Source organism: Drosophila simulans, chromosome 3R (assembly GCF_016746395.2).
Source record: "Drosophila simulans strain w501 chromosome 3R, Prin_Dsim_3.1, whole genome shotgun sequence".
NCBI classification, from domain to species: domain Eukaryota; kingdom Metazoa; phylum Arthropoda; class Insecta; order Diptera; family Drosophilidae; genus Drosophila; species Drosophila simulans.
Window position 1 is genome coordinate 10,898,040 of NC_052523.2, and position 21,328 is coordinate 10,919,367.

The window sequence follows — 21,328 nt, forward strand, 5'->3', positions numbered from 1 at the left end:
CAACAAGCAGTATGCGCACACGCTTTAAAGCAGTTTTTAAACGGAAGCCGTTAGTCGAATTTATTTACAATAGGACATTTTACAATCAGGACTCAATGGTGTTTTGTATCCAATCAACGTACTTGCCCACCAGCGTGTAAACTCCTGGCCATCCGGCCAGACCGCACGGAGTCGGTCCAAAGGACACGACGCCGGCCAGGAAGTAGTAGGTGTTCACCTTGTTGGTGTCCAAGCCGATGAGCGGTCCCCCGGAGTCACCGCGACAGGAGTCGACGCCTTCCTTGCCGCCGGCACACATCTGTGTGTCCTCGAGGAGAATGTCCTGGCTGCTGTAGACGTTCTTGCACTCATCCATACGGAATCCCTCCACGGCTGCCTTTAGCTTGAGGTTGCTGGCCGACAGCTGCTCCGTTTTGCCCCAGCCGGCCACGTCCATGGTGATGCCGTCGAAGGTGGCCGACCGCAGATTGACGTCCAGGGGCAGGCAAATGGGACGCACAAAGTCGGTGTACTCCACCTGCTGGGCCAGACGCAGCAGGGCTATGTCGTTGACCTGGTTCTTTGAGGCCGGTATATAGTCTGGATGGGGTATAGTGCGCTCCACAGGCACGTCCAGATGCGGTGGCGCGCAGTCCTTCATGCCGCGCACATCCACCTCGCAATCGGGATTAGTGTTGGTATCCCATTCGCCCAAACGAACACCGGACAACCGCCAGTCGGTGGGCAGCGCCTTTCCATTGACGCAATGCGAGGCTGTGATCACATATCTCGTGCTGATCAAGGAGCCCCCGCAATGGTGACCCTTCTTACCCTGGCCTGCATTTAGGGATTAACCAGTGGATAAGTGCGTTCAGACTGAAGACGATGCCCCTCTACTTACTTTTGGTGTATTCAATAAGAGCCATCCAGGGGAACTCGTCGATCTTGGTCTTCATTCCGCCGTAGATGCGATTGGACAGGATGTTGCCGCATTGTCCTGGTAGCGGCAGAAGGCTGTTGCTGGTTACATTGGGCTTGGGCGGCGGCGGCGCCTCCGATGAGCTCTCCCTGTAGCGGTCCGGACAGCAGATGAGCACCTTGCCGTTCGTATAGCCGCACTGGCTGCGACTCAGGTAAAGCCGGTCTGTGTCCCGTAGCGGGGTGGTGGTCAGCAGGCCGTATAGGTACTTGCAGTCCTCCAGATGGATGCACAGCGCCCGCTCCCGATTTGGCGTTATGCAGCGCCCATAGTTGGGCACCTGGGCCGCCTCGTTGGGGAAGTAGAACTCTGTAAATCCAGACTTTAGGTTCAGAGAGCTTACCAATATTGTGAATACATAAATTAGGTCATTAGCTATGGAAGTACGGAAACAGGTTTCCAGCGACTTGTGAAGGCCCGCGGCAAAAAAACAAATACGTTAAGCTAGTCATGTCCAGCAGATGAGCATCTTGGCAGTCTTCTATTTACTTACGGCCCGCCGCTGATTTCGCCAAAATGCCCAAAAAGAGGCAGATAATCGATGGCTTCAGCATTTTCGTTGCGCAATCGGACCTCGTTAGTCCTTTCTCAAGACGTCGTCAGTGGTTTCCGGATAATGTTTTGCCTACAACAATATTACAGACCGACCGCAGAAGCAGTTATCAAAATAAACGGCGCGATAATATGGACGATATCAGGTGCCACAGCGGAGTTCCCACGGATCGGAGTGAAGCGAAGAGGCCGAAGCTAAGCTTGGCGCACAACTGAATCTGCGGACGGACGCGGTTCTCGGCCTGCAAGCTTTGTCGCAAGCTTTTTGGCGAGTCTCCAAATCAGATATGGAGAGAATCGTGGGAGCAGATCTTTATCTCCCTTCCAATCATTATTATTAGTAATTTTCAGTTGGCTTAATTAAGTTTGTTGGTAATAGAATTTACTTTGTCCACACTCACATGCTAAGAGTAAAGTACTTGGCCAATTTAAGGGACTATATACCATTATTTATTCCCCGCCTGAGTTTGATTGTTTCACATTGTGTTTTGATAGCAAATAGCACAATCATTACGGATATGCTAACAATATAGTTGGTTCTACAGCAAACTGAAAGTTATAGCGACTTTAAAGTCGCAGTTTAAATTACAGCGGTCGCGTTGCCAAACAACGCAGTATGACCGAATTCGCAATGTTGTTTGCCACGGTTTGGCAACTCGCATATAGCGGTACGTCACAGCTGGTGATAAGTTAAATGTAAAATTTAAAAAATGAGCATGGATATTTAGTAAAACACCAATAGGCGGCAACTTTGGAGCTCGGCAGTGGTGTAATCAGTACGTTCGCTGAGCTTGAAAGAACAGTGAGTGCTGTATGTGCAGCAATAATGCGATGCAAGTGCATGATGCATGTGTCTGATTCATTATCCATATTTGCAGCTCATAATTTATTCAAAATGCGCTTCGTGCGGCGGGGAACTGTGCCCAAGATTGCAGCATGTTGCTGTGTGGTGGTCCTGCTGGTCACCTGGTACGTGTGGAACGTGGAGCGGGATCTGGATAAGAACCTTAAAATGTAAGTATGACTAGTTGTGCGGCGCAGCGGCTTGCGATATTGATTGCATGATGTTTGCGCATACATATACATATAAGCATATTTGTGATAAAGCGTATTTATCTTTTGCAACTAAATCAATATTTTATTTAATTAAAGCGAAATCATCGAGCACTCCATAAGATCGGCGGTGAATCGTGGCGAGTGCCGGCATCCCTATCTGCCGCTAGACAATCCGGACATCATGAAGTTCTACAAGCCGGTGGAGCGAATAAACTGCGGCGAGGGCATGGACTGGGTCATGTGTGAGGTTGGTTGGGGTTGGGCCCCTTCTACAAGAGCTGTTTGCTTACCGTAAACCTCGTTTCCCCCCACAGAAATCCATTTGCTTTGTGCGACCAGAGATTGCGTCCAGCCACGAGGATGTGATCTGCTCCTACACGGACATTATTCGCAAGTCGGACTACAAGGTCCGCTTTGGGCAGTCACTGCGCATGAAGGAGCCCTATGTGCTGCAGGCCAGCGACTTTGTCAAGGTGGTCTGTCGGTCCTCCAGCGGCGAGAGGTGACCATTATCTTATTTCATAGTTATGCCTATACTTTAAAGAGTGGTATTCATGTACTTAGTTGGTTTGGCATGGCCCACGGAATACGGGATACAGTGCCCCGTCCACCGGCTTCCAATTTCTCCCCGAACTTGGCCGTCCTACCGCCCGAGGCGGTTGCGCAGGCCCAGCAGCAAATGCAGGATGGGGCCACAGCTCCCTTCTACAATGTCCTCATGTTTGGCTTCGATTCGCTGAGCCGCAATGCCTTCATTCGCAAGCTGCCCAGGACCTACGAGTATCTCACCCAACAGCTGGGCGCCACCGTTCTCAAAGGCTATAACATTGTGGGCGATGGCACGCCGCAGGCTCTGGTGCCCCTACTGACGGGTTTCACGGAACTGGAGCTGCCGGAGACGAGGAAGCGGCTGTCCGGGGCAGGCAGCGTGGATTCATATCCTATGATTTGGCAGGACTTTGCCCGCCTTGGCTATATGACCTCCTTTAACGAGGATCTGCCCAATGTGGGCACATTCACGTATCGCATGACAGGGTTTGAGGCCCAGCCGGTGGACCACTACCTGCGTACCTACTATGTCCAGGCGGAGCACATGGCCGCCGAGAGCCAGCCCAACTGCATTGGCCACCAGCCTGATCACATCACCATGCTGGAGTACACAAAAAACGTAAGATCTCTTTCGAAATGTGCTTGGAAACTAACTTATTGTATAATTTTCATGCAGTTTATGCTTAAGTATCGCGATACACCGCGCTTCGCCTTCAGCTTCCATGGCGGCTTGTCGCACGACTCCATCAACTTAGTGGGAGCAGCGGATGATGATGTCCATGACTGGCTGGTGGCGCTCAAGGAACGATCGCTGCTAGACGACACCATTCTCATCATGATGGCCGATCATGGCAATCGATTTGCCGAGGTGCGAGCCACTCTGCAAGGAAAACAGGAAGAGCGTCTGCCGTTTTTCAGTTTCGTGTTTCCCGAATCGTTTAAGAAGCGCTTTCCGCAGGAGTACAACAACTTCCTGGCCAACGAGCATCACCTGACCACGCCATTCGACATTCATGCCACGCTGAAACATATAATACGTATGTACGACAGAGTGTTAGACCTCTACAAGTTACTAATGCTAGATTTTCCACAGAACTGCAAACCGCAGTGGATCAATTGGGAGAAATCAACGATCCGAAAACTGAAACCAGTCCGCCTGGGATTCGCATTTCGGAGTTAGCCCGTGGACGTGCCATGTCGCTGTTGGATCCGATTCCGAGCAATCGATCCTGTGCGGATGCCTACATAGAGCCTCACTGGTGTGCCTGCCTCAATTGGCTGCCATTGCAGCTGAACGACTCCCGGTATACGGGCATCATTCTCAAGGCTGCCCAAAGTATTGTCAATGCCATCAACTTGGCCACAGTCGAGCAACGGCAACACTGTGCCCCTCTGGAGGTTCGAATCATCAATTTTATGATAACATTTCCAGATAAGATAAAGATCATACTTCCCAACAGATTCACCGTGTGAATTGGGCCCTGCGTCTGCAGCCGCACAAGGAGCTGCTGCAATTCAAGACAAACAGCGACCGCGACGGCTTCCTGGCGGACATGACGGGTCAGACGCTGGTCCGCGATGAGATGTACCAGCTCCAGGTGGTAACGGTGCCCGGTGAGGGGCTGTTTGAGGCGAGCGTGGCATACAGTCTGCAAACGTTCAGTGCCACAACGAAACTCACGGACATCTCGCGCGTCAATAAGTACGGAAATCAGGCCCGGTGCATATACGACCGCGATCCGGAGCTGCGGAAGTACTGCTACTGTCGCGATTGATTTGTGCACAAAAAGTTCTAGTCCAAAACATAGAAAATGCTAAGCAATCATCTCGAATAGATTTCTGCACTGATTGTAGATTTTAGCTTACTCCTTCCTAGATGTTAAGTGGTTTTTTCCAAAGAATAATGTCACTGTCTCCTTAAGTTAAAAGATCTGCCTCAGTTTGTAATATACGTTCCTTTAATCAACGATAGTAATGAGTTAATAAAAATATGACATTTTTGTATGGCAAAAAAATAGTGGTCTTAATTAGATATGGTTAACTGGGTAGTCCGAAGTTATGTATGCCAACTCGGGAAATTCAAGTTATAGTTAAACGTATGACTATGCCATTTATGTATGCATACAGTGCAAAATATCTTTTCTTATACTTACGATTACCAATTAAATAGAGCATTTGTGTCATTCCATATATATCCTCATATATTTCAAGGCTGATGCTAATCCCTTTCTTAAGTAAGATCTTAATATTTCCGTTGTTCGGATCGCTTAGGCAGATTAACCGTAGACTAAAATACACTGCGCACATTATTTGGTTATATAGGCCTCTTAACTTAGATAGGTTAACTATAATACTTGAAACTATGATATATTGAGTAAATGTAGGAGGAACTAAAAACAAATAAAAAGTAAGTACGTAAATATCGTACAAAAGTAGTTGTTTATTCGCAAGATTTTAGCACTAGTTTACAATCTTTATTTTTTTGGTGAGTACCTTAAAACCTTTAACATAAAATACGGGCTGTCATTAAATAAAGATAATATTTATAATTATTGCATAGAATTCAGTAAACAATATTTGCATATGTGTGTTATAGAGTTCAAGATCTCTATGGGGGAACAAGGTTTTAGAGAGGTACACTCTTGGTGTAAACTAGTGTACTTATTAAATTAATAAAAATTATTTTAAAAAAGTAGCAAATGCGTAGAACGTTAAAATCGTCGCTATAGTGTATAATTGCAAAATAATTTAAGATTGGTCTTAAACGAAATGAGTCTTAACACAAATGAGTCTCAAAAACTAATGGACGACTTCAATGTTTTGAAAAACGAAATCGTTTGGGTCTTGTGGGCCCCTCGGGCCAACAACTTAAGATCTAGCTAGGGGAATTGAGGCTGTGTGCGAGCCAAGTTCATTTGCATTTGGCTAGCATCGTTAACCTAAAGATTAACTTTAATGATTTGGTTATGTGCATGAGGGGTTGTGCATCGTCTAGCTGTAGAGAGCCGGGCCAGTCGCGGAGGTCAGGGAGTGTCACGACACCGACGTCGCCAGGAACTCCTGCAGTCGCTGCACGGTGCCGCGGTCCAGCTTGCACAGGTCGAAGTCGAACGTCTTGTGCGTGATCTCGTAGCAGCCGGTGGCCGCGATCATCTCCACGACGTGCTGCAACTCCTCATTGTCCTGCAGGGTCATGATCTTGTGGTGCAGCTCCTGCAGCTCGCTCAAATACTCCGTGGGCAGCTGGAGCTGTCCTGGTGTCGTCATCTCACCGGGCGAATGGCTGCTGTTGCTGTTCGTGTTATTGTTGTTGTTGTTGTTATTATTATTATTATTTAAGCTGGCCGCCACTGCTGCGCTGTGGTTGTTGCTGGGCGAAGATGATGGCGGAGCAAGGAATCCGACTCCGGCATTGGGCGTCCCGGCTCCAGTGCCTGTGGAGTTGGTTTCCCTAGCTGGACGTAACGAGGGCGACTTCGATTTTTCGCCCGCCGCCTTGCCCTGCTCCTTTTTCGAGGTCTTAACAGGGGGTTCTATAAAAGCACCGGCGACTCCGGCACCACTGCCACTGTTACTACTTTGTGAGGATCTGCGATTGCGCTTCTTATCCTCTTTTTCCGACTTCTCGGACTTGTCCAGCTTGGGGTCCGGCGTCTTGTCCGGCTTTTCCGCCTTGTCACTGTTCTTCTCGAGGTTCTTGTCGTTCTGCTTGGACTTGCCCTTGTGTTCCTTGCCAGTAGACTTCGTCTCTTTGCCGGAACCGGTGTTGCCCTTCGTCGGCTTCTGCTGGCTGCTACTCCTGGCGGGTAGATCGGGAAAACTGCTGTTGGAGCTGTCGGAGTGCTGGAGGGTGGCAGCTGCTGCTGCAGCCAGAGCATTGGTGGCGGCAAGATCCGGCGCCGACTGGGCTGAGTCCATATCGCTAAGATCCAGGTTGCTGGGCGTTTTGTTCTGACCCGACTGTGACTGCTGTGACTTTCCAGTGTGTTTGGCATCGGCTTGCTTATCGCCGGCCTCCCGTTGGCGCTTCTCATCCTTTGCAGAGGACTTATCCTTGGACTTTTTGTGTTTCTCCTTCTTGCTGCCGCTGCTGGCACTAGCACTAACAGGGGTCTTGTCCGGTGCGCCTCCCTCGGTGGCAGGACTGGCCCCCTCTACTTTGGGCGACGGTTCGACCGCTGATGACTTCTCTGAAACGGTCATATGCTGTTTGTCTTTCTCCCTTTCCTTCAGCTTATCCTTGTCGCGCTCCTTGTCTTTGTCCTTGTCCCGATCGTTGCGCTCCCTCTCCTTGTCCTTGCCCTTGTCCTTCTTCTTGTGCTTGTGGGATTTCTTGGTGTCCGTCGCATTTCCATTGCTTGTGCTCTTATCACCCTTAGATTCTGCGGCCTTTTCGGAATGCTTGCCCGTTGTCTCCTCTTTTTGCTTTCCAATGTTCGAGACCATGCTGCTGCTGCTATTGCTGCCAACCGACGTGGGCGTGGCCTTGCCGGTACTGGCCACCTGGGACTGCTGCTGCAGGTGGGCAGATTGAAGGTTTCCGGCAGCCGGACTGTCGGATTGGCCAGGACGCTCGTCTTTGGGCATTCGCTTGTCTTTGCTCTCATCGCGCTGCTTGTCCCGGTCGCGGTCGCGCTCCTTGTCCTTATCCTTTTTATCCTTCTTCGATTTCTTGCTGGAGCTCCGCTCCTTGTCCTTGGACTCGGATTTGACGGACTTGTGCTCATCGCGCTCTTTGGAACGGGAAGTAGGTGCCAAAGCACCAGCGGCTGAATCATTTGCCGTCTTCTTGGGACTGGGCGCACCCATTTCGTTTGGCTTTCCAGGCTTAGGGCTTGCTGTGTGCTTAGCCAGTCCTCCAGCTGTTCCCACAGAAGTAGCCACCGTAAGGGCGTTGGCAGATGTGGTGTTGCCTGAGCTTTGCTCGCGCTCCCGCTCCTTGTCCCGTGATTTATCCTTCTTAGACTTTTCCTTGTCCCGTTCGTGCTTGCCATCGACGGACTTGCTAGACTTTCGGTCTTTGTCGCGACCATGCCGATCTTTTTTGTCCTTCTCCCGCGGCTTGTCTCCGCCGCTAGATTTATCGCGATCCTTGCTCGCCTTCTCCCTGCCCTCGTGGAACGCACCCTTTCCGCCGACGGCTGCGGTTTTAGCCTCCGGAGAGTGCTTGGATACAGGCACCTGGGCCATGTTGTTGGCCGTTACGCTGGTCTTCGTTATAGGCGGGCCGAAGAGCGCAGAGAAGGCATTGCTCTTTCCGGGATCCTCACTGCGCGACTTGTGTTTCTTGCCGGTGTTTAAATCCACGTTCATGGATATTGTACCAGGTACGCCTTTGGCTTTGACACCAGACATCTCATTACTGTGCGCTGTCTCACCGCTGCCAACACTGGGCGAAAGCGTTCTGGCGAGACTGCCGGCACCGATGTTAGCTCCAAACACTGGCACTCCACCGCCTCGCATAAGTTTCGTGCGAAACTCCTCCGACGGCGCCTCGAAAATGTGCGTCTTTACCTCGACGTGGTGCTGCGGTGGACCCGTGGACTGCAGTACCAGGTCGTACTGGTAAACAATGCGCTTGGGTTCGTCTCGGTTGCGAAAGTAAATCTCAACAGGCAGTAGAAAGCCAGCGTAGCCGGACTCCTGAATGGCATACGGTGGTTCCTTGACCACTGAAAATTAACAATTCGGGTAACAGAGTTAATCCGACTGACCTACTGCGATGATATATCGCCGCATTTACCTCGTTTGGGTTTCGGAAAGGATTCGTGCAGCACAAAGACCACCTTCTCCACAAAGGCACTGATGTCCGCCTTGTTCACGCCCTGGACGTAGATCTCCCAGTCGTGCGTAAAGGCCTGCGGATGCGGTGTCTTCTTGCTGCGCAGCTTCGACGTGTGGCCAATTTCGAATTGCACCTTGACCGCCATGCCTGTGGGTAGGGCATCAAGTTCCAGTGATTGCCTGCAATTAAGTGGTCAATTAAGATGCTACGTATTAGCGCGCCAAAACCAATGCAACTCGAGTGTCTAAGCTCTTAGGCTTGATGCGACGTAAACAAATTATCGCCATTTATATATATGTAGAACGGCCCAATGGATTGTCAAACGAGATGTTTGCCAAGTATTGAGCTCCTTCCTTTGGCTTCAGGGTGCATGCGTGATTTCTAATGCGAATCCTGTCGCAGGTCACGTCCTCCAAGTCTGCGCCCGGCTTTGGAAACCTTCCAACCGGTACCGGGATGCCCGCACTGGCTGCCACATTTTGAATATTCTTTGATAACCGACATTTTTTTGTTATGATTCGCTCTGCGTTCAATTTATTATTGTTTGTGAGCGAATGTGTGCCACAATGTGGACTTTTCATGTTGCAAGCTTTCGCCGTGTTCGTGTTTTCCTCTAGCCACATGCCCTGCTAGCCGCGCTTTATACTTACTATCGCGCCGTGCGGCATTCACATGGAGATGCGCACAATTTTCAGAAAAAACGTAAAAGCTTAGAGCCAGAATCGAAGAAATTTTGGAAAAACACAGAAAATAAAATCCAAAATGGTAAAGTGTGACCAAAGCTCGGGGCAACAAAAAATACACTCGAGTCGGGTAAAATATACTAGAATATATACGCTAAGTGGCATATACGTTTGGTAGGGTGGCTCGTTAAAATAGTTTTACATTTATCTAGTTTAAATTCATTTTGAACTCGTTGCATTTTTTAAGGAATAGAGTGCTTTATTTGTTTCTTAGTAGAAAAAGTATAGTTTTTTGCCACATGGTCCTTGGGGCCCATTTCCGCACGGAACTGGAGATGGAGCGGTCGAAGTTGTTGAAGCATCAAAGGACGCTTCCGTCGTGGTTGTCGAGCTGGAGGACGCAGCGAATCCAACAATGGCGCACAGAAGGAAAAGAATGGCGAAGAACTTCATCTTGATTACTCTGTTGCGATAGTGATATTTTCCCGGGGGTAGTTGCTCAATTTTATACCTTTAATGTTTAAATTTGCAAATATTGACACAAATGCTTTAATTCCGCCTACGTAGCAAATCTCAAGAGAAAAGAAACAATTCGACAAACACTGCGTGGTACTTAGATGTGGAAAATGTGTTTTGTGTTTGGTTAGAAATAGTAACATATGTTATTTCGCTTTTCGCTACTTACAGGTTAAACTTTTGAGAATAGCACGTGGATTCAGACAAGATGATTTATATGGGAAAATTGTACATTACACGATGATTTTTTAAGGATACAATAAAATAATGCATTCTGGAACCCGCATAAACCAAAATAGTCAGCAAAAGCTTCTGTGATCCGGAACCAGTTCCGCCGCCTGTTTGGTTCAGCGCACTTAAAAGAACACTTGGGAAAAACAATAAAAATATTTCGCAAAAGTTATGGCGAACGCTGGATAAGTCAGCCAAAAGTGAATCCATCGGAGCGACTGCCTTGGAGCCCCAGCCCACCCATGATGACGACCGACTTCGCGGGCAGCCAGTTCGTGTCCAGCAATCCCAACGCCAGCTGCAGTGCATCCCGCTGGCTAACGGAGGAGGTATTTGCACGGATATGCAATTTGAAAATGATTTCATTGACATATTTCTGTTGTCAGGTCTTTAAACTAATCGAAATTGTGCAGCGCGACGAGGCCATCTACAATCCGAGGCACAAGTACTACTTTTGCCGGCCGTACGTGGAGAACTTTTGGCGCGAGGTGGACTTGAAGCTGGAAAAGAATCCGGGCGCCAGCCTGGCCAAGTGGACCAATTTGCGCATATCGTTCCGACGAGAGTACACCAACTATCTGGAGGAGAAGGTGCCACCCTGCTGGTCCTACTTCGACCGCATGTTCTTTCTGCATCCGTATCTACGCAAGAAGCACCAGCAGCCCAAGTCGCTGGACACACAGGTGCAGGACGCCTTGGCACACCTCTCGAATCTTTCCAGTCGTATGCAGCGTGAGCGTTCAGTGACCATTCCGGGCAGTAGCAGTATTGGTGGCCAACCCACGCCCTCCGCCCACCAGTCACCACCGGCGCAACAGATGGACAACTATCTGGACTACTTTGACGAGGCGGAGCACAACAACTCCGAGCTGGATGACATCATGGAGGAGGAGCAGCAGCGCAACAGCCGTTACCACAGCCAGTTGGACGGCAACGACATCAAGTCGGAGTGCGAGGAGCCGGTGGACGAGTACGAGCAAGAGGCGCACGAGCCCGAGGAGGATGAACAGGATGACCAGGACCCACACAAGATGGCGCCCACTTCGAGCTCTTCATCAGCCGAGGCCCAGCGTCGTTATGCCAACCAGCATTCACACGCTAGCCGAATGCTTTCGGGTCGCCTCCAAATGCGCACCTACCACGACGAGATGCGTGGCGCTATTCGTCCGCGTTCCCAGGAACTGCAAGCTCCAACTGCAGCAGTGGCCGGAGTCAACTATTCCGCACAGCCGACTGCCCATCCAAACATTTCCTTTGTGCGACCCACTTTTAGCAAGCCCGTGGATCTGGTTAGCACTACAACGCACGCCGGAGGAGGAGGAGGAGGTGGTGTTCCAGGTACTGCTGGCTTATCCGAGCCGGAACTGCCCACACCATCCACCGCGGCAGTGGCCACCCCGATGGCGCCCAGTAGTAGTGTTAGTGCCAGCAGTAGCAGTAGCTACTTGAGTCAACGTCATGGGCACAACCATATGCATGGAGGACATCCACAGGTGCCGCCATCAACGCTTCCTCTGCGTCTGGAAGCCAACAACCCGTCGGGCGGATCCGTGTCCAACGGCGGTGCGGAGCTGTGCGACTGCAAGACCGATCCGGATGCCATGTTTCTGATGAGCCTGCTGCCCGACATCCAAAAGCTGAACGGCCGTGATCGCGGCAAGATAAAGATAGCCTTCCAGAACATCCTGCAGGACTACCTTTATCCGGATTAGCGTTGATCTCTGTGTATACCTTCCGCTTATCGCAAACGGAACGAAGTTCCAGCATTGATTTTGTTTAATATTCTCGTTTGTATTTTCGTTGGAGAAAGAGAAGAATCCTTTAAGCTTCGCTGTGCAAGAACAAAGTATCCTTAAAAACGTTTTGAAAACTATCCGGTATGTTTATTAATTGTATAAATATTTATAAATATTTAATGTGTAACACAAGAATAAATTCATTCGAAATTATGCGATATATGGCTAGGTAACTGGAAGTATCACATGAGGATCGGATTGGATTGCATCCCATCCTCACTCGAACAGCTTCAGCTCGCGGCTGATCTTCTTGATCTTGTTGTCCAGCGTCTTGTCCTCGTGTTCGCAGATGTAGTAGTGCCGCGAGGTGCACTCCTGTCCGTAGTACACATAGCTGTGCTTTCCGGCATTGTAACTCAGCCGTAGGCAGCGACCCTTGCCCTCTATTTGCACCGTGTTGTTCAGCACATCCTCGCTGGTCGCTTCCTCTGCAGTCTGCTCCGAACTGTCCACCAGATTGGCGGCCGTGGAGTTCTCCCCCTTCTGGGCCATCGCAATGGATGTGAGATTCATGTTGGGATTCACTGGCTTGGCCGAGTTGGACCAGATCCAGAGTAGGCCAGGATTGAGACCGCCCAGCCAGTAATCGCGACCACGATGCGCCGGCTGGTTCAGCAGATAGGCCATGATCTCCTCATTCTCCGAGACCTTCTCGAACTCGGCCAGGTGCGAGTTTAGACCCTTGCAGGCAGAGTTCGCCGTCTTCCAGTTCACCTGCTGCTGGCTGTTGATGTAGTAGCAGTTGTCGCTGATGCGGGTGAAGTTCGCGGGACAGGGATCCTTCACCTCCTTCTGATTGTTCCCGGCCATCAGGTAGTAGATCAGCTGCTCCGAGCGGCGCACTCGACTCTCCAGGTAATCTATGATGGGTGTTTGCTTTTACTTAGACCAAGAACTCCTTGGTGTGACTTCAACTTACCCACTCGATATACCAACTTTTCAATGGCTCCCAGGAGATAAAGATCATTTTCGGAGACAGCTCGGAATGTAGTCGGCTGACCGCCCACAAGATGTTGCTGTTGCGGGTGTTGCTGCGGTATCTGTTGCACTTGTTGCTGTTGCAGCGGCACTGGTCGCACATGCTGCTGGAGCTGAGTAGGATTACCGCTACCACCACCGCCACTGCCACCTATGCCAAAGAGTTGCTGCAGGAAACCCGGTTGCTGGCGTTGCTGCAACTGTTGCTGCTGCATCTGCTGCTGTTGCTGTTGTTGCTGCTGCATCTGTTGGTGTTGCTGGTGCAACATTTGATTGGTCATGGGTCGGAACTGAGGATTCACAATGGGACTCTGGCTCTCTACGGGCTTTCGCAGATGCGGCTCCAGTTCCACCGCCTCGCCGATCCTCCTGGTGATGTAGATATTGTTGCCGGGTCGCTTGTAGGCGGACGAGTGATAGCTGAGCGGTCCATTGACGCCCATGTCCCCGCCCATATAAGGCAGGTCTTTGGACTTTCGCTGGCTGCCACTGCTACTGCTGCTTTGGCTATAAGACAGACGCGTGGGAAGATCTGGATGAGTGTGTTGCCCTAGCCTAGCCTCCTGTAACCATACCTCAAGACGTAATCTTCGAGAAACTGCGACCAGACTGGAGCTGGATCGTCTGCGCCCACGAGTGATTCATTGGCGTATTTTTGCCTAGTTTCACCATCGCTGCCATTGCATAAGAGTGCAATACCTAATGCCAGATAAACAAGGGCCGTAAGCCGGAGTTGTTGACCAGCCGGCGGCATGGTGACACGTAATGTTTACGGATGGGTATATTGCCCCCGCCTCGCTGAGCACTTGGCGATTCCAGTCGCGTGGTGAACACTTTCGATTTCGTTGCGTTTTCCGTGCGGTTTATGCCGCGTCCGCTTTTCAAAGACGTCCGTTCGCTTGGGTCGAGCTGAAAACCACGACTGAAGCTCTGCGCTTGACTTTGGGCCTGGTCCGCTCCGCTCGCTGATCGTCTCTTCCTTCCCTTTTACCCTGCTCCCGCCGCACTGCTCCATTACCAAGCCAATGGCAATGGCCAAGACCAGACCCAACCAGACCGAAGACCCATTGTTGTTGCTGCCGGCCGCCGAGAAATGCAAAATTTCACTTTCTCCTTCGCTTGGCTGTGGTGGGCAAATGTAAGTCATTGGGCTTTTCATCGGCATCTCCGCTGCTCCGCTCGCCGCTTTTGTGGCCCGGCCCGGCCCGGTCCGACCCACTGTTTGCACTCCATCCAAATTGGCCCAGACTTAGGTAATTGACGCGGCTGTCAATTGAAGCGAAAACTGCTGGCTTAAACTTCAATGAAATGGAGTTGGGTGTGCTGGATGTGCTGTGTTCATTTGGGTATTAAGAAAGTTAACTAAGAAAGTAACTTTGGAGATTCTCTAGTTCTTCCCCGGGCAATATAAACATGGTATAATATAATCTTACATATTTCAACTTCTATCTGAAAGATACCAGCTTAAAATATATTTCCTATTTCCGAACCATTCTATATTTTTCTTTTTAAAAGCTAAAAACAAACGTTTTTCTTTAACTCGAAATGACTCTTTCTTTTCTTTCATAAGATGAGCATATCTGCCAGCTTCCATAGCATAATGTAAATTATGTAAATAATGACTGGCGCTTTAAGTGGGTAATTTAATACACCACTTAAAGATTTAATAACTATTTTATGGCCAACGTCGCGAGAAGAGCGAGGAGAAATGGGAATTGAATTCGAGTTCAGTTTGCAAGAAAGTCCATTTGGCCAAGAGAGCAGCAGCAGACCCACATGTCGTACGCGGCCTTAACTCGCTTATTGATGGTCAAAACGATGAACTGCCCAAATCTACAATTGATCTCTGGAAATCACCCTGTGGATATGTATGCATATATATACAGATATCTGAACTTTCATTATTCATTGCTTTGACAATTAGCGCGGATGCTAAAGATGTTGCAATGAAGGCCTCGATTTGCGGATCGTGATCCATCGCCGATGAAGTGGTGACGCACTTCGGACTTGGTTATTTCGGCTCAGCATCCATGGGGTTTCCCAAGAGTGTGAGAAATCGGTGGAAAAAACTGAAAACTACTTTGCATATCCGCCAAAATTGTGTTGAACTTCAGTGCGATTCGCTGAAGGGCAAAGAAATTCGGTTTTGTGCATCATTATTGAAAGCAAACATCAAACATATAATTTTTTTTTTTAGCAAAGTTTTTATAAATTTTTTTATACTTTTTTTGTGGGTGTTTTTTGTTTGTTTGTGGTATAATTGTAAGATATAAACTGAAAGTAAAGCAGGCTGAGCGATCTTAAAATTTTAATTTTAGTCCCATCTCTTTCCTGGGCACTCTCTCTAGCTCTCTCGCACTTATTGCCTGACTGCAAGCGCTTCTTAATATTTTTAAACATTGACTTTAAAAATACAAAATTCGTGTTCTTGTTTTCGTTTTGGGATACTTTATACATTCTGCTACTTTTTACTTTAGGTAATTTTACTTTTTATAAAACAAAAGAATTTCTATTTGCTTTCTTTGCTTGTTGGCTTTGTTGCTGTTGTTGATCTGGTTGTTGTTGTTATTTATTTATTATGAAATATATAGATTTATAAAGAATTGCATACACAATGGATGTTGTTCTTGGTATCTGCGGCCGCCGATCTTCGTGCTGGCCAAATCAATTTGAGATATTCGTTTACAATTAGTAGAGTTCTCCATCTCGTCGTCGTCTCCATCTTCCTCCGCTGCTGGTGTGGATTTGGTGTATGGGACTGTTGGCCAACTTAGTAGCCAGCCAACTCGGCGAATGTGGAGTCCATCTCGTCGGCCAGGGACTTGTACCTGTCCTTGTTGATGCCCAACTCGTCTGCGGAGTGCAAATGGTGGTTGGAAATGCGTTAGAAGATATTCATAAATATGGTTTTTCAACATTGGAATCGGAACGAAAAACACTCAAACTTTACACCATGTGTGCCAAGTTTATGGAGTTATTGATTAGGATTAGTGGCGCGCTGTTCTGGCAGGCGTTTCTATCTTTTGATCTTTTGGGTTAGTCAGCGGTTCTGTGCGTGGGTTTTTAGGTGGGGAGGGGGGCTAGGACTATCTATGGGGTGCTCTACGGGATCTGGATATGATCTATCCAACCAATCGTTGCAGCAATCCTCGAGAGATTCTCTCGACCAAGGCCTGGGCGAAATTGGCTCGAAACGAAAGCCACTGATGATCGACGAGACGATAGAGAGAGAGAGAGAGAGAGAGACATAGAGACATAGACTGAGATAGAGTGCGAAGGCGAGACGGGTCAAGAGGTCATGCCACATCACAACGGGTAAGAATCTGGCATACAAACAACAATATGTACATTGATAAATTCACCTGTATTAACTACAGTTGCAACTTGGTTTGGCTTGATCTGAACTTATTTTTACAGTGTACTGGCGTAGGGAACTGGTCGTGTGGGTGTGGCCACATTCAAGCGGGAGACTAAACAGATTATTTACAGTGTATAGAAAAGTGTGGCGTGTTGGGCTGGGCGGTAAATACACTGAAACTGTCGGGGGAATCGTTCCAAAAATAGAATATACAATATACATATAATAAACTGTATAGGATTCGGGTTGTACTGAATGTGTTCTTTTTTGGGGGAGGTGGGCAAGGGGGGTTGGGGGCATTGTGTGAGTTCTGTTTGTGATCTTTTTTAATATCCAGTAAGTTCGGCAAATGTCTGGTCCAAATCGTCGCAGATTGCTTTGTATTTTTCCTTCTCATTGAAGAGACGGTCTGCAAAAAGCATTTTGTTTGTTGTTCATTTATACAAATATATATAGAGAGAGATATTCAAAAAAATTGGGCGAGCGAGCGAGATGTGTGAATGTGGAACGTCAATTAATGAAAGCAGAGTACTAAGTACAATTATTAATATCCTTATGGCGATAAGTACAATGCGAGCATTAGTTGAAGCCAGCGATCCGGCCGTTCGAGGCGGATCACTTCCGGTGGACAGCATCTCCGGTGTCCCGTGGAGAGATACCTCCGCGGAAAATGGCTGAGTGGATGTGCCAGGGGCGCAGGGACTTGGATACATACCCTCTAGCCTGTCGACCTCCTTCTGCAGGCGCTTCACTTGCTTCTCGGCGTGCTCGGCGCGCTGCTCGGCCTCCTTCAACTTGATGGACAGGGTCTTCATCTCGCGCTTGAACTCCTCCACGCGCTGGTTGGCCTTCTCCTCGGACACCTCCAGGGACTTCAGGGAGTTGCCGACAACCTAGTTGGGAATATACCATGAATATTGGTTTGCGAACAGTGGGATTTCTCTTGAAGACCCACCTTCAGCTCCTCCTCCAGCTCCATGATCTTGGACTCGCCGGAGCGGACGCGATCCTCAGCCACTTCCAGCTCGTCTTCAACGAAGGCCAGCTTGCGGGAGACCTCGTCGGACTTGGTATCGGCATCCTCAGCCAGCATGCGGGCTTCCTTCAGCTGGTTGGTCAGCTGGTCCATGCGCTCCTCATCCTGCTGGGAACGGTTCTCCAGCACCTTGCACATGCGGTTGTTCTCATCGGCCGACTGGGTGGCCTCCAGCAGCTTCTGTTGGGCGGTGGTCGAGCGCTCCTCGGACTTCTCCAGATCCTCCTCAATCTGTTGCACCTTGCGGTTCTGGGTGGCCACCTCGGACTCGGTGGCGGTCAGGAGTTTCTCCTTCTCCTCCAGCTCGGTGTTGGCCTTCTCCAGCTGCTCCTTGGCGGTGACCAGATCGATCTCCACCTGGACGAACTTCTTCTCCAGATCGCGCACCTCCTCGTTCAGTTTGTCGGCGCGGGAGTTGGCATCCTTGGCTTGGTTCTCGCAGGTGTCGGCCTTGTCAATGGCGTTATCCTTCTCAAGCTTCATCGCTTGCATCTTCTTCTTGATGGCGTCCATGGTGTTTGTGTTTTTGTTTTTGACTTACAAGGGAAGAAAACTGGAAAAAAGCACTGCGCCAAAAGATACAAATGAGTATGAATCCTTAATTTGCAAATTTTTTAGGATTTCAAAATGCTTTTGCAAAGCGCAGGAAAAAACATTTTCCATAAAGCATATAATATTATATAATTAATAAAATGTTTGGTTATTTTATTTAATTATAATTGTAACTTTCAACCGTTTAATAACATATTTATTACATATGTATATACGTTTGTCTTAAGATATTCAAATGTTTATTTCATTTCATAAATTACAGATCTTTTGAACTTGTATTTTCTTTTGACTATACATTTTTTTTCTTTCAGAATTTTTATGTTTCCGCTGCAAGACAAAATCGGTTTATTTAAACGATCCAGGCGCATTCTATAGGTTATCCATAGGTATAATTAAATTTTATATATGTATGTATATGCTGTGCATATGTGTTCGTGCAATAAATTTGAGAATTAAATGTAAACACATTTTGTTTGGCTACGCCGAGCATTCTCAAAAGATCTCACGTAATTTTCATTTTCCATTTTCAAAACGCCCACTCAAAATCCGAATCCGGATCCGTCGGTGAGCTATATGTTTATATGTTTATTTGCTGCACGATTCGGTGGGGTTAAAAATAAACTTTATATGCTTTTGCATGTGAGAAAAAAATATCCAGTCGCACTCGCACACACGCATAGGAGAAATGCTTTTTTGGACATTGTGTGCTAAATGTAATTCTAGAGTTTCCCCCTATTATTTCGAAATACCCAACACATATAGCTCGCCACCGATTGCAATTTGAAAAGTATTCAATTCTTTGGGGTCATTTGGTGCGTGGGCGTATTAGTATTCGTATTCGTATTCTTTTCGTATTTGTATTCGTGTATCTATGTTGCTACCACCCAAAGTGGGGCAAAGTCATTTATGTTGTAGTTGCTGATCTTTTGGAGGTCTTGCGACACCCAAAAAAAAAATATTATCGCTAGAAGCGATGTTTAAAATGTGATTTATGAGTATTTCTCTGTAAAGATTTTAAATAACTTAAAATATGTTAAATAGCAATTTTCTTGTCACATCATTAAAATTGTTGGTGCTTGCCAAAAGTACTTGGGCTTTCAATCAGTTCGAATATGTATCTTTAAGATTGCAAATCTTGCGGCCTTCGGAAGCATTCACGAATGGCTAGAAATATTCGTTCTGAAATCTACAATTCTGTGTGGGTGGCTATGCCCTGTATGTATTCCCAGATAGATACGATATGTATCCGCATCTGGGAATCGTCTACGTTTCTAATATTTTCCAAAATATCTCTCTCGAAAACAATCTCAAGGATAAATACCTACGATTCTCGACTGCCTTCGTTTTCTGAGATCACAGAAAGCTAGACGGAAAAGCTTTTTCGTATAAATTTCAGGCAGAGTTAAAAATAAATGCGCCTGTGTGTGTGTGTGACAGGCAGGTGTCTGTCTGCAGTTAATTTTAAAGAATTTTCTTCGAGGAAAACTTTATCGGTCGAGTGTGATTGTGTGTGTGAAAATTGTGCGTGCCATAGGTGTGTAAGGTGCATATGTATATGTGTCCCATTCGTGTGGAGCTTTCCGAATGAAGCTCATGTGTGTGTGTGCAAAAAAAATCTCTCACACACACACACAGAGATATTCTTTGGATGGTATTGGTGCCGTCAGATTTAGTTACAAAATTCCTTATAAGCGAATTTTGAAAATGTCCGAAAAATGATCATAAGATCTCCATTTTCAAGTAGTTTAGATCGTTCATTTTTAGTTTTTTAAATATATTCATTTATTTCACTTCCAATATATTTATATCACTCTTTTAACTTTTCGTAGAACTTTATATCCAGGCTAATCGACACATATACATATGCACAAATTATTTAAGTTTAACAAGGTTTTCCTTTTTTTCCGCTTGGGGAAAATTCAAAATTTATAATTTTGAATGCCATGCACTTTTCACAATTTTGTTTTCCACTCGAAATCAGTTGAAAATGCCAATTTGGTTAGCAGCAAAGGCGAGCGATTTAATTATATTTATTTTGAGTTAATTCTTGTCGGGTGAAAATCCTGGCGTGACCAACCTTAGCGTTTCAAACACACTATACGCTGTCGAAACCCCGAGAACACTGATGCTGACCAAGTTGCTTAGCCCAGAAAGCGACCCCAAGATCCAACGCACACGCACACTGCCACTCGGAAAATCGGAAAAACTCACACACACGAGGGGCACACACCAACGCGGTATTGAATAATTTCTCGCCTCAAAAATTTCCCATTAATAAATGTATATGTGGAAAAGCGCTTTCGCAACTTTGCTCGGCGATCTCGAAATTTTCCCTCGAAATTTCCCCAAAAGCTGCTTCTCTCTTTGGCTGCATTCTCGTGAAATTTATGCGCTTTTCTTTCTGCTTCTTAAATCTAAATTCAATTTATTTTTTACTCACAGCACTCTCGCGTTTGTGTGTGTGCGTGTATCCGTCAGATACACGGCCAAAAATAGCCACAAGCAGCAAGAGCAAAAGTCCAACGAGATGAAAATCTATTTTCGCTCGGTAAAAAAATATTGAGAAATATTTGGAATTTTGATCGGCCAGCATTTTTCCTGCCGTTCTTTTGCTTTCGAAAGTCTCGAATGCAAGGCAATTGATCCGATTTTTTGTGTGTTAATTGTCCCCGTCAAATTTTTTGCTAGAACAAACCCACTTAACTTACTATATAACTCAAGACTTTAATCTGTATTTCTTTTATTTTTTATTAACCAATTCAGCAACGATATGGAAAAATGCTTATCAAAACTCCAAACTAAGAAAGTCTATAGTTATTTATGTATATTTAAATGTTAAAAAATGTGGTTAAATGTGGTTCTTATTTATATGTTCGACCTCGCTGAATCCATTTAGCAATTCATCTCAAAATCCAGTTCAATTTTCTTCTCCTTTCAACATTTCTGTGACGTAACATCTTCTTTAAAATTAATAATATTATATGTCAAGAAGCTTCCACCAAATTTACCATAGTCTCTAAATAACATTTTTACAACCGATCTTTATATTCTCCTTAAGCCATAAATTGTACTTAAAGTGAAATTCAGATAAATCAATTTAAACTAAACTTTATTTATAGACTTTTATAACTTCAAAACCTAATTGATTTATAGCTCTGGCTGATTTTCAAAAAATTCCAAATTTCATAAATTCAAAACTGGACAAAAACAACTAATTGGTGGGCAAACGACTTGGCTTTCCAAATAGATTTTTCAAAAATCTATTTTTTCCTTTTATT

General features: G+C 46.8%; 7 protein-coding genes across 10 annotated transcripts; 2 read left to right on the forward strand and 5 right to left on the reverse strand.

Moving 5' to 3' along the window:
• Window positions 1-33: 33 nt before the first annotated feature.
• Window positions 34-1,752, reverse strand: LOC6727985 (serine protease easter). Its single transcript, XM_002103301.4, has 3 exons — window positions 1,452-1,752; window positions 881-1,267; window positions 34-816 (listed from the first exon to the last, which is right to left on the reverse strand). Exons 1-3 carry the CDS (start codon window positions 1,510-1,512, stop codon window positions 86-88), a joined length of 1,179 nt encoding a protein of 392 aa, XP_002103337.2. The 5' UTR covers window positions 1,513-1,752; the 3' UTR covers window positions 34-85.
• A 399-nt stretch (window positions 1,753-2,151) lies between these two features.
• LOC6727986 lies at window positions 2,152-5,130 on the forward strand. 3 transcript variants are annotated; one of them, XM_039295069.2, is made up of 8 exons: window positions 2,152-2,286; window positions 2,389-2,524; window positions 2,663-2,813; window positions 2,881-3,068; window positions 3,131-3,734; window positions 3,792-4,152; window positions 4,209-4,513; window positions 4,576-5,130. In XM_039295069.2, the coding sequence occupies exons 2-8, from the start codon at window positions 2,406-2,408 to the stop codon at window positions 4,888-4,890; spliced, it is 2,043 nt and encodes a 680-aa protein (XP_039151003.1). In that variant the 5' UTR covers window positions 2,152-2,286; window positions 2,389-2,405; the 3' UTR covers window positions 4,891-5,130. The 3 variants fall into 3 exon arrangements, with proteins under 3 accessions (XP_039151003.1, XP_016034574.1, XP_016034575.1); XM_016176664.3 differs by having other exon boundaries at window positions 2,153-2,312; XM_016176665.3 differs by having other exon boundaries at window positions 2,154-2,321.
• Window positions 5,131-5,535: 405 nt separating this feature from the next.
• Window positions 5,536-9,709, reverse strand: LOC6739731 (protein AF-9). The gene is made up of 3 exons (XM_039295068.2): window positions 9,551-9,709; window positions 8,859-9,079; window positions 5,536-8,787 (listed from the first exon to the last, which is right to left on the reverse strand). The coding sequence occupies exons 2-3, from the start codon at window positions 9,043-9,045 to the stop codon at window positions 6,149-6,151; spliced, it is 2,826 nt and encodes a 941-aa protein (XP_039151002.1). The 5' UTR covers window positions 9,046-9,079; window positions 9,551-9,709; the 3' UTR covers window positions 5,536-6,148.
• Window positions 9,710-9,821: 112 nt separating this feature from the next.
• Window positions 9,822-10,083, reverse strand: LOC6727989. The gene has a single exon (XM_002103305.4). The coding sequence runs from the start codon at window positions 10,034-10,036 to the stop codon at window positions 9,854-9,856; it is 183 nt and encodes a 60-aa protein (XP_002103341.2). The 5' UTR covers window positions 10,037-10,083; the 3' UTR covers window positions 9,822-9,853.
• A 238-nt stretch (window positions 10,084-10,321) lies between these two features.
• Window positions 10,322-12,279, forward strand: LOC6727990. Its single transcript, XM_002103306.4, has 2 exons — window positions 10,322-10,659; window positions 10,717-12,279. The coding sequence occupies exons 1-2, from the start codon at window positions 10,573-10,575 to the stop codon at window positions 12,040-12,042; spliced, it is 1,413 nt and encodes a 470-aa protein (XP_002103342.1). The 5' UTR covers window positions 10,322-10,572; the 3' UTR covers window positions 12,043-12,279.
• On the reverse strand, window positions 12,188-14,040 carry LOC6727991 (nuclear transcription factor Y subunit beta). Its single transcript, XM_002103307.4, has 3 exons — window positions 13,680-14,040; window positions 13,046-13,611; window positions 12,188-12,986 (listed from the first exon to the last, which is right to left on the reverse strand). Exons 1-3 carry the CDS (start codon window positions 13,856-13,858, stop codon window positions 12,343-12,345), a joined length of 1,389 nt encoding a protein of 462 aa, XP_002103343.1. The 5' UTR covers window positions 13,859-14,040; the 3' UTR covers window positions 12,188-12,342.
• A 1,615-nt stretch (window positions 14,041-15,655) lies between these two features.
• LOC6739729 (tropomyosin-2) lies at window positions 15,656-20,272 on the reverse strand. Of its 2 annotated transcripts, none has more exons than XM_016172077.3 (4): window positions 20,128-20,271; window positions 17,418-18,064; window positions 17,178-17,355; window positions 15,656-15,957 (listed from the first exon to the last, which is right to left on the reverse strand). In XM_016172077.3, exons 2-4 carry the CDS (start codon window positions 18,009-18,011, stop codon window positions 15,875-15,877), a joined length of 855 nt encoding a protein of 284 aa, XP_016034578.1. In that variant the 5' UTR covers window positions 18,012-18,064; window positions 20,128-20,271; the 3' UTR covers window positions 15,656-15,874. The 2 variants fall into 2 exon arrangements, with proteins under 2 accessions (XP_016034578.1, XP_044779185.1); XM_044923250.1 differs by lacking the exon at window positions 15,656-15,957 and adding an exon at window positions 16,467-16,871 and having other exon boundaries at window positions 20,128-20,272.
• Between the last annotated feature and the right edge of the window lie 1,056 nt (window positions 20,273-21,328).